Source organism: Anoplophora glabripennis, unplaced genomic scaffold, assembly GCF_000390285.2.
Source record: "Anoplophora glabripennis isolate ALB-LARVAE unplaced genomic scaffold, Agla_2.0 scaffold130, whole genome shotgun sequence".
Lineage (NCBI taxonomy): Eukaryota > Metazoa > Arthropoda > Insecta > Coleoptera > Cerambycidae > Anoplophora > Anoplophora glabripennis.
Window position 1 is genome coordinate 1,006,067 of NW_019416297.1, and position 10,430 is coordinate 1,016,496.

Genomic DNA, 10,430 nt, shown 5'->3' on the forward strand with positions numbered 1-10,430 from the left:
CCTTTTTATTGCAGTCTCCTTGGAGTCCGCATTAAGGCATATAAAATTATTTTTAAAATAAAAGGAAGAGTAGTTCAGATAAGAGTGCGCTATTAATTTTTTTATCAAAGCATACTTGTATGAAAAAAATTGAATAATTTTTAGTAATAATAAACATTTTTATATATTAAGGTATACACTATTTTTTTATAATTTGTTATTTCAAAAAACGTCAAGTAATGTACGTGTTGCAGCATATTATTATGTTTTTTAATTAACAATTTATCATTTATAATAGTTAACAAAATTAATTGAAAAATGTTGAATGAAACAAATAAAATAAACAGTATACCTGAACATAAATATTCCTTACTTTTTGAAAAATATATTATATAAGTTTATTATAAGAGCACGGTTTCAATAATTCCATGTGCATTTCAACGTCAATGCAGGCAACTTAAATTTCTAGTCAAATTTAATTTTGTGTGAGATAACAAGTTTTTTCTTAATGATCCGAGCTAACATGTTTTTCAAGCTTAATCTGAGGTAGCATGTTTTCCACACACAATTTTAGGTACCTAATATCTTTTCCAAGTACAATTTTAGATAGCATGTTTTCATAGTAACGCGTCGATATGTTAATATTACTGTTGCTGTTAGTAGAAATTCTTGATTTAATAAATATTTGTTAATATTTTTCGCATTCGCATTAAGGAATATCAGTTTGAAATATTTGCAGTCGTTTTCATATTCGCCAGTGTCGAAAATATCACATCCAGAAAATCCTACTCGCATTAAATAATAAATACAAATTAATTCAATTTTCAATATATTCTCTTGTATTGTTGGAGTTTAAGTTTGTGGAAACAAACAGAAGATATTAAATGTATATTACAAGAAACCATGTAGACCTATTATAGACCTAAAGAAAAAATTATCATGAAATAAAGGAAATCAGTTCTATTTAAAAAAAATCTACGAAAAGCGACAGTTTCAGTTAATTAAAGTTAATAATTGATATAAATGAATGAGCAAATAAACAATTTGCAACACAAACATTCAATTAGAATCTTACAACAATAATACAATAATTATCAAGTTGGCGACTTTATTAGGTTAGTAATCCGCGAAACAGATGATTCAAAGCTGTTAAGATTAATTATCAAATTAGGTCAGATGGGGTTAACTGGGTAAATACACGAATAATTTACAGATCACTTTATAAAATCATGTTAATGTTATTCAAGTTGATTAATTTAAAATATTTCGCTTGTTTTTGTGCTCTCTTTTATCGGTTTATACAAGTACGATCCGTACAATATTTGTTGAGATAGAATTCCAAGAAAATTGTCGGAACTACTTAACAATTTACCGCGGCAAGGGCGTGCCTTGAAATTTCGCCATCTTTCTACATCGGGTGTCGAATGCCGTTAATTCCAAGAGAATTAGGCAGGGGTCTTAATGGAGTTATATCTCAACAAATATCGAACGGACATACAGGGTGATTCACAACTTATCCAAAAAAATTTGAGAATAGATGCTTATGAAAAATGGAGTCAATATCGTAAAAAAATATTTTTTTTTGTAAAATTCTTATAGTTTCCTAGAAAAAAAATATTGAAGTTGTAGTATTTACAACCCTTACATCGGTGGGCTATTGTACGCAATACGCTTTCTTTCCATGGCGATTTTGAATACTGAAATACGATTTTAGTATTAACGTTTTTGCGCTAGTGTTTACATTAGTTTTTCAATTGTCAAAAGTGGCTTACGTGTATAGCAACTCGGCATTGAATTTATGGTGAAGCAAGACAACATTTGTGTTATTTCATATAAACTGGATAACACGGGCCCAAATGTGTTTAGATGTCGGTGGACAAAATTTTAAACAATTGTTGTAATATCAGGTATGTCAAATTATTTTACTAATTAAAACCACAAGTTAAGGTTATTAATTAATAATAACAATAATGGAAAAAGCAGTAGAATTCGCTGATATAAAATCGGTGTTAAAATTTTATTTATTTCTTTCCTTAGAAAAGGAATTATTTCAATTTTTTTTGTCCGTTCATTTTTTATTACACTTTGCCGCCGTGCTGGCCGCTGACTGCGTGCTTTGCCTTGAGCAAGGTCAGGCTTTACAGTGGACCAGTTTCCAGTGCCGCACAGAAGTGTATTTTTAAATAATTTTCGAATTTTCTCTTGATTCTTTTTACAAAATTTTTTTGTACATTCAAAATTTCTTTGTATAAGTTCTGAATCACCCTGTATATTTTCTTGAAAAGCATAGTAAATTTCTTCCTTCAATTTGTTTTCGCCTAACTACTTCCAATAGATTGTTACACATTTTAGTAGGTGTATTACAGATAATAATTAACAGTAATATTAATAATATTACTATTACTAGCTGAATTATTTAATAAAAATTATTTTTTTAAAAGTGAAAAATAAAAGACTTTTCCTTCTTTTCTTATAGGTACTCATATTTTCTATATACTATATGTTCTACTTGCCGTTAAACTCTTACAAATGTTACTGACTACTTGCTTAATTTTATATAGGTACAGGGTGTCCGGAAAGGTCATATCAAAAATGAAGGGGTATACAGGGGAGGTCAAAATAGTTGTAGTACGTCATAAAAAATTGTATGCTGTTAATTAAAATTCGATTTTCTCAAAAACGGTACAAGATATCGATTGATATACGGTATATCTTTTTTTTAGCAAAATGAGAGAGGAATCCAATTATGGAAGCAAATGTCAAATTTGGCAACGCTGTCAAAGATGTATAAATTTAAATGGATAATTTCGTCTGCTCCTGTATAATCCAGGCACATTGAATATCAGTTTAAACTTGGAAATGAACATTACCGTGAGTTACTTTAATTGCCCAAATTTCATTGTTGTCATGGTAATGGCTTAGAAGTTATAATTGGAATTTGTTTTTCAAACTTCTTTCTTTGTAGGCGAATAACTCCACAACGAAGCCCGATTGGAAAAAAACGGAAATACTACATCTATTTTGACCTCCCCTGTAGACTTCTTCATTTTTGACATGACCTTACCGGAAACATTAGAAGCGACAACTAAAGTAGGTACCCAATTTTTTTAAATATCGAAGAATACCACTAAGATAGTCGTAAATGTGAAGTAATGATTATTTTATGAAACAAAAATAATGACCACATACGTGATTAAACCAGAAGCTTATTAAACAGATGTTTATTATTTAATTAAAATCCATTGAACTCAGATCGGGACATTTGGGATGTCGTAAAATTCTATTGAATTTTCCTGCCTCGTTATCGAATTATGAATATTCTGTTGAGATATTCTGAATTCTGAAGTCCTATGTGATATTATAATTTGAGAATTTTGCATGTACCGATCTCTGTAACAGATTTCAACAGAGCAATACAATTTGCAGTGTTATAATAACTAATAGGATTTCATAATTTAAAATAACTCTAAATACAATACATAATCCAGTAATAGAAGAGAAATTATGTAAATTTGTATGATCTCCTAGAGGTACCGACCTGAATTAAACCATTTTTTGTTAAATACCATTTCTAATATAATTTCGAGAATAATAAGTGGGCTTAATCTACCTAACTGATATGAAATAAAGTAATAGTTTTCTTTACAAAACAATCAAAACTTCATATTCACAGTTTTCTAGGAATTACTAACAATATCGCTTAATGACATTATGGCAATGGCAAGATACTATTTGAAGATTGGGGAATTTTGCTGGGGAGGTCACTTTTATTTTTTTTTTTAAATTTAACATCCTGGTTACAAAGTCAGGAGAGCAATAATATTTTTATGAGTTTGAGGATAAGAACGATTTTTTTTAAGAAAGATATTTTCTCATAAATTTGCAAATAAAAAAGGTTTTTCTCAGAGCATAATCGTGGTACACAATGTATACTTATATACTATACTCATAAATAACATTATTTTCCAAAACCAAATCCTGTACATTATTCTTAGATTCATTTGTAAAAAAATATTATAAGAGTAAAAAGTATATAACGAGCGTTCAAATAAAAACGTGGTCGAAGTTGGCTCTGACACATTGGACGTAGGGAGTAGCTTATAGCGACCAACTTAACCTCATTTCTCAACGAGCTGTATAGCAGCTGTCAGTTTCAATAACGTTAATGACTATATAACTTTATTTTAAAGAATAATCGTGATAACAATAACAAACAATTAAAGGAGCTGCGGAAAGTGTCCCCCTCCTTGTTATAACAATAAATTAAAGCAGCTGCTGAAAGTGTCCCCCTCCTTGTTCCAAGCACTTTTCACACCTGTTCCTCAAAGAATTAAAGACATTTTCTAAGATGCTCGGGGTATTGTTAATTTCACGAATCTTGTCTATAAGTCGAGCCTGCAGATGGTTTAAATCAGGAATAGGCAGTTCAAAAATAGTGTTTTTAAGGTAAGGCCACAAAAAGAAATCACACGGCGTAATATCACATGACCTCGGTGGAAATTCATGTTCAGCATTGAGACTTATTAGTCGATTTTGGAAAACTTCCCTCAACATATTCATCGTCTCGCCTGCCGTATGTGCCCTTGCGCCATCTTGTTGAAAGTAAAAGTTTGTAATTTCGTTTTCTTCCAGCTGGTTAACAAAAGGAGCGATAATTTCTTCTCTATACCTTTGCGCAGTAAGAGTACCATTAAAAAAAATAGGTCCATAAATCCTCCTTCGATTGAGAGCACACCAAACTCCAATTTTTTGAGCGTGTAGAGGGCCCTCGACAAAAAAGTTATCTGGTTTTTCAGAAGACCACATTCTCATATTCTGTGAGTTTACGTAACCACTTAAATGAAACCAGGCTTCATCAGAAAAAAAGGTGATATTATGAAGTTCACCGTAGTTGTTTAAAAACCATTCACAAAATACAGCCCGTCGCGGAAAATCAACTTCATGAAGTTCTTGCTGACAAGTTAAACGATAGGAGAACAAACGCAAATCTTTTTTTAACACTGTGTGGCAGGTACCGACTGATACTCCCACCATTTGTGATAAAACACGTACAGAAGTTCTTGGCGCATTTTCCATTATTTGTTGGACATTTTCTTTTAATTCTTCAGTCCGCTTTTTAGGTCGGCCGCTTCCTTCTTTTCTTGTTACACTGCCCGTTTCACGAAAAACATTAACACAACGCTGAACTGCACTTTGAAAAATTTTGTACTCAACAACGCCGGGAAATTGATTTTGAAATTCTATGAAACATTCCTCAATAGAATACTTCCATATTCCATCAATCTTGCGTCCATTTCTAAAGTAGGACTCTATGATAAACACTTTTTGTTCTTGAGAAAACACCATTTTAAACGCTTTTTAAAACGAAAATATTCAAATTGATAGCGGCGATATAGCGCTTTGACAGATGACGTTTAAGTTCATTTGCTATACGCTACGCCCTACGTCCAAATTTTCAGAACCAACTTGACCACGTTTTTATTTGAACGTTCGTTATAAACTACCTATTTATTCTGAATAACGTCAAGAAAAACATATTAACATATTACCCAAAAAATGAAATACAGGTATATTTCAAAAACTTAAGAAATAATATTAAACAGTCAATCAAAAGTGACCATTTTTAAGAAATCGTAAAAATATGTTAACTTTTCTTAAAATTGTCAACACCGCACAATCGTGACTCAGATCGTTGCGTTTACTTCCATTTTGAACTTTAAAAACAGTATTTTTGTTTCAATTTTGTGTGAAACGGCTTCATATATGGATAAAGTATAAAAACAAAATTATAATTTCTTTGGCTTTGGATAAAAAGCCACAAAAATCTCGTCTAGGTGGGAAGTCACCGAATAGAATCTGCTTCATCAGGGTGTACAATATGTTTTTCCACTTCAGGACCGACGCGACATCTTGATGTTGCTCACGTCTTACAATATATAGGAGCACATTTCCTGCATTCAAAAACGTCTGAAAAATCTGGACAAGAGTTTGTCCAGCTAGAAATGGTCTTCCTGAATAACTTGCCTATATTTGCTCCAGCGTTCATTAAGTTTTAGCGAGAGAATATTTACGTACAGAATATGTTTTCCAATACACTTAAGACGGGAATATGCGTTTTACTATTTAAAATTTTAATAAATGTTGCTATTTATACTCTACTGTCATAATTACGCTTTGGTAATCAAAAGATCATAAATATATAATTATTTTACTCGAAAACAATTAAGTTTTGGATAATGATATAATAAACTATTTTAGTGAAAATAATATAGTGTCGAATGTTATACAAAAAAGTCTGAAACAACCCGTATTTCTAACCAATGTGGGACCAATAAAATAAATTAAATGTCAAACCAAGTAAAATAAACTAATTTATAACACTACCTACATCATTAACTACTTGGATTAAGGAATCTCTGTATCAGTCACATATTACAGATATTTGAGACGTGAAAATACGAAAAGCTAAATTTGTTGTTTTTTCTACTCTTACAATAGATTTAACTTTCTAAGATTAGTTACGATATATTTTTGGTAACTCCAACAACGATTGTAATAGGTATAAGATGGCAATACTTACCTCACCTCCCTGAGGATCACGATCAATATCGTACTGAACGACGAATTGCCCAGCAAATCCGTCAAATTCACTATTTCCTAACCCTGCACAAGCAAACTCTAACTGGCGATTTATATCTGGATAGAATTTCACTTCAGCTGACGTATTTGAAATTTTCACCTTTGCATAAGGGTCCAATTGGGTCGTGTTACTGTTTTGAATTATTACATTCCCGGAACGCAAGGAAGGAGTTCTCACGAACAGAAGAGATCTACTCTCTTTTATATCTACCTATAAAACACATGGTTTCAAAAACATATTAAATAATACAAGCAAAGTGTTTTCTAAATATATGTCATATACACTGTGACCACCTAGTGCGCGTAAGTCCAATATCTAGGTTAATAAAATATTTAACTTAATTTTTTTCTACAGAGTTGCACTAAATGAAAATATATTTGCATATACAGGGTGTTCAGTTTTTCCTGGGCAGGTACCAACTTAATTTTTTTTAATGGAAACCTATATTTTTTGGCATTATCGAATTCTACGTGAAAAATTAACGGGACTTTGTGTTATGATCCCTATTAAAATATTGATAGTTTTTGAGATAATCGACTTTTCATTTTTTTTTCTTATGTTTCGTCACTTCTAGTAGTTGACATAATTATGACTGTATGACAGCAAAAATTTTTTTTTCAGGAACTGTAGAATGAAGATGGCTCTTTCAAAAAACGTATCAAAACTTGACCTGCGATATACAGGGGGCAAAAAAATCGTGCAAAACCTGATAATTTAAAATTTGAAAAATCTCGACTTTTTCAAATAGAACACCCTGTGTTTTATGATTTCATTAGATGCCTTTCTGTAGACTACAATTTTTTAATAGCTTTCCCTATACCTAAATTGCATAGTTTTTGCAAAAAAAACCATTTTTATGTAAAATACCGGATTTGCGCCCGTTCCTTTGTCGGGAAAAATATTGTAAGGGTATTTATTTTTATTAAATTTATTAGTTGTCTAGCTACACTATTTAAAATAAAAATTAATAACTGAAAAATTTAGATATTTGAGTTTAATAAATAAGTCTTTATGGAAAGTTACCATTTATTTGTAAATAAAATCAAAAAACCATAAAATCGCTACAAGTGATTAAGAATTAGCAAAATATGGGAAATGTTTGCTAGCAGCACGTATTTACAAAGCAAATAATCCAAATTTACAGAGATTCCCACTGTTTTGAAAATGTGAAGGAAAGGTTTGAATGAACAGCAAATGCGAATTATGAGAAAACTACCAGGAGACATGAAAGTAACAACGATAATATTTAGTTTAAAGTTGTGGCGTCTGCTGTTGAAAATCCAAATATTAGTGCCAGGAAATTAGTAGTAACCTTGGAGTTTTCAAAAGCTTGACAAATAAAATATTGAAGAAGAAGTTTCATCCGTATCATATTGAAAATCAAGCACTGTTACCGTAGTTAGGAAAGTTATTAGTGAAATTGGAGATTAAAAAATTTGGATGAATAGAATTTTGAAAAAAGAATACTCATAGTCGCAAGCTAACTTAAAATAAATACCCTTACAATATTTTTCCCGACAAAGGAACGGGCGCAAATCCGGTATTTTACATAAAAATGTTTTTTTTTGCAAAAACTACGCAACTTAGGTATAGGGAAAGCTATTAAAAAATTGTAGGGTCTACAGAAAGGCATCTAATGTAATCATAAAACACAGAGTGTTCTATTTGAAAAAGTAGAGGTTTTTTAAATTTTAAATTATCAGGTTTGGCACGATTTTTTTTGCCTCCTGTACCTATATCGCAGGTCAACTTTTGATACGTTTTTTTGAAAGAGCCATCTTCACTCTACAGTTCCTGAAAGAAAAATTTCTAGCTGTGATACAATCATAATTATGTAAACTACTAGAAGTGACGAAAAATAAGAAAAAACATGAAAAGTCGATTATCTCGAAAACTATCAATATTTTAATAGGGATCGTAACACAAAGTCCCGTTAATTTTTAATTCGATAATACCATAAAAATATAGGTTTCCATTTTAAAAAATTAAGTTGGTACCTGCCCAGGAAAAACTGAACACCCTGTATATGCAAATATATTTTCATTTTGTGCAGCTCGGGAAAGTAGGCAACTCTGTAGAAAAAAAATAAGTTATATCTTTTATTAACCTAGATATTGGACTTACGCGCACTAGGTGGACACGGTGTATAGGGTGTTAATAAACTTATGTCAAAAATTTAAAGCAGTAAAAATGGAGCAGAAACTAAGTTAACTGATGTTACAAACTTGTATCGGAAGTTTAAGGTCATAGAGAAAACAGCTAATTAAAATTGTGTTTGAAACTGCTGAGATACACGTATTTTATCGCGGCGAGTACTTACAAAAAATTCTGTAACACTTTTTACGAGTTGTAGGTTTCTTATGAAGCCGGACTGTATTCGAGGTTTGTAATACATTGTTGTAGTGATTGCTGTGCTGTTTTTCAAGAGTACATTTAATAGCCGTATTTCCAAGTTTTCCTTTGAAAATGGCGCATTTATTTAGCAAATTATATGTTCATAATTTATGGTGAAGCAAACGAAAATGCCCACAGAGCTTGTCAAGTGTACCGTGCAAGATATCCTGAACGACATGCCCCCGCACCCCGAACATTTGTTGCTGTAGCGCAAAGAATTCTGGACATCGGTGAAGTACAACCACGTCAAGGTTGCGACGTTGGCCCAGGGCGACCACTAAGAATCTTAAATGCCGAGAAGATGATCTTAGATCTCGTTGAAGAAGATCTGCATCATAGCACCAGAAATATCGCACAGCAAGTAAATATTTCGCATCCTGTTGTGTGGCAGACATTACGAGAAACTCAGTTGTACCCATTTCATATTCAACGTGTTCAAGCGCTTTCTCCTGAGGATTTTCCGCTACGACAAAGTTTTTGCGAATGATTGCTTCAGCAACATGCAAGAATTCCTCAATTTACAGCGCAAATACTTGTTACAGATGAAGCATATTTCAGTCGAAATGGTGTACGTAACATCCACAACACTCACCACTGGAAAATCCACACGAAATACGTCTCGGTGTTTTTCAGCAACAGTTTTCAGTGAACATGTGGGCCAGTATCGTTAATGACATTTTAATAGGACCTTTTGAATTACCCAGACGCTTATATCTAGATTTTTTGCAAAATCGCTTGCCAGAGTTATTGGAAGACGTGCCATTAAATGTTCGGCAAAATATGTGGTTACCGCATGACGGAGCCCCCGCTCATTTTTTTCGGAGAGTGCGCGACTTTCTAAATATTACTTATCCCGATCGCTGGATAGGCCGCGACAGCCTAATTAGATGACCCTCCCGGTCTCCGAACCTCATCCCTTTAGACTTCTTTTTGTGGGGATTTGTGAAAAGTAGTGAAAAGTATTGTGTATTCCACGGAAGTTCGTGACATAGATCAACTGCGACATCGTATCGCGGAAGCTTGTAATGCGATTCGAGAGGACGTGGCAATGTTGCAACGCGTGCGAGCGAATTGGATACGTCGCGCTGAAGCAGAAATGGTGGGTACATCGAACATCTTCTATGAAAATCAGCAGTTCTCAAAAGTTGGCTCCTTACAATGTGGAGGTAAGTTAGATTTTAAAATTACATTTTACTCAACACAAATCCGTGCATTTACCTCATTTTAACATAACGGACATGTGGCAAAAATATTTGACATAAGTTCATTAACACCCTGTAGGTTCAAGAGACTCTTTAGACAATTTAAGGTTCAATAAATTAAGAGTTTAAAGCTACTTCAAGATACAAAAGTTACGGGACAAAATATAATAATAATAATAATAATAATAATAATAATAATAATAATAATAATCGTA

At 32.3% G+C, this 10,430-nt stretch overlaps 1 protein-coding gene across 4 annotated transcripts in view; it reads right to left on the bottom strand.

Annotated features, from left to right (window-relative positions):
- The window catches only part of LOC108904193, a 66,198-nt gene that overhangs the window by 46,829 nt on the left and 8,939 nt on the right, over positions 1-10,430 (bottom strand). For all 4 annotated transcript variants that reach the window (XM_018706646.1, XM_023453973.1, XM_018706645.1 and 1 more), the window contains exon 5: positions 6,560-6,829. In XM_018706646.1, the coding sequence (XP_018562162.1) occupies positions 6,560-6,829 (270 nt within the window). The remainder of the gene's footprint in view (positions 1-6,559; positions 6,830-10,430) is intronic.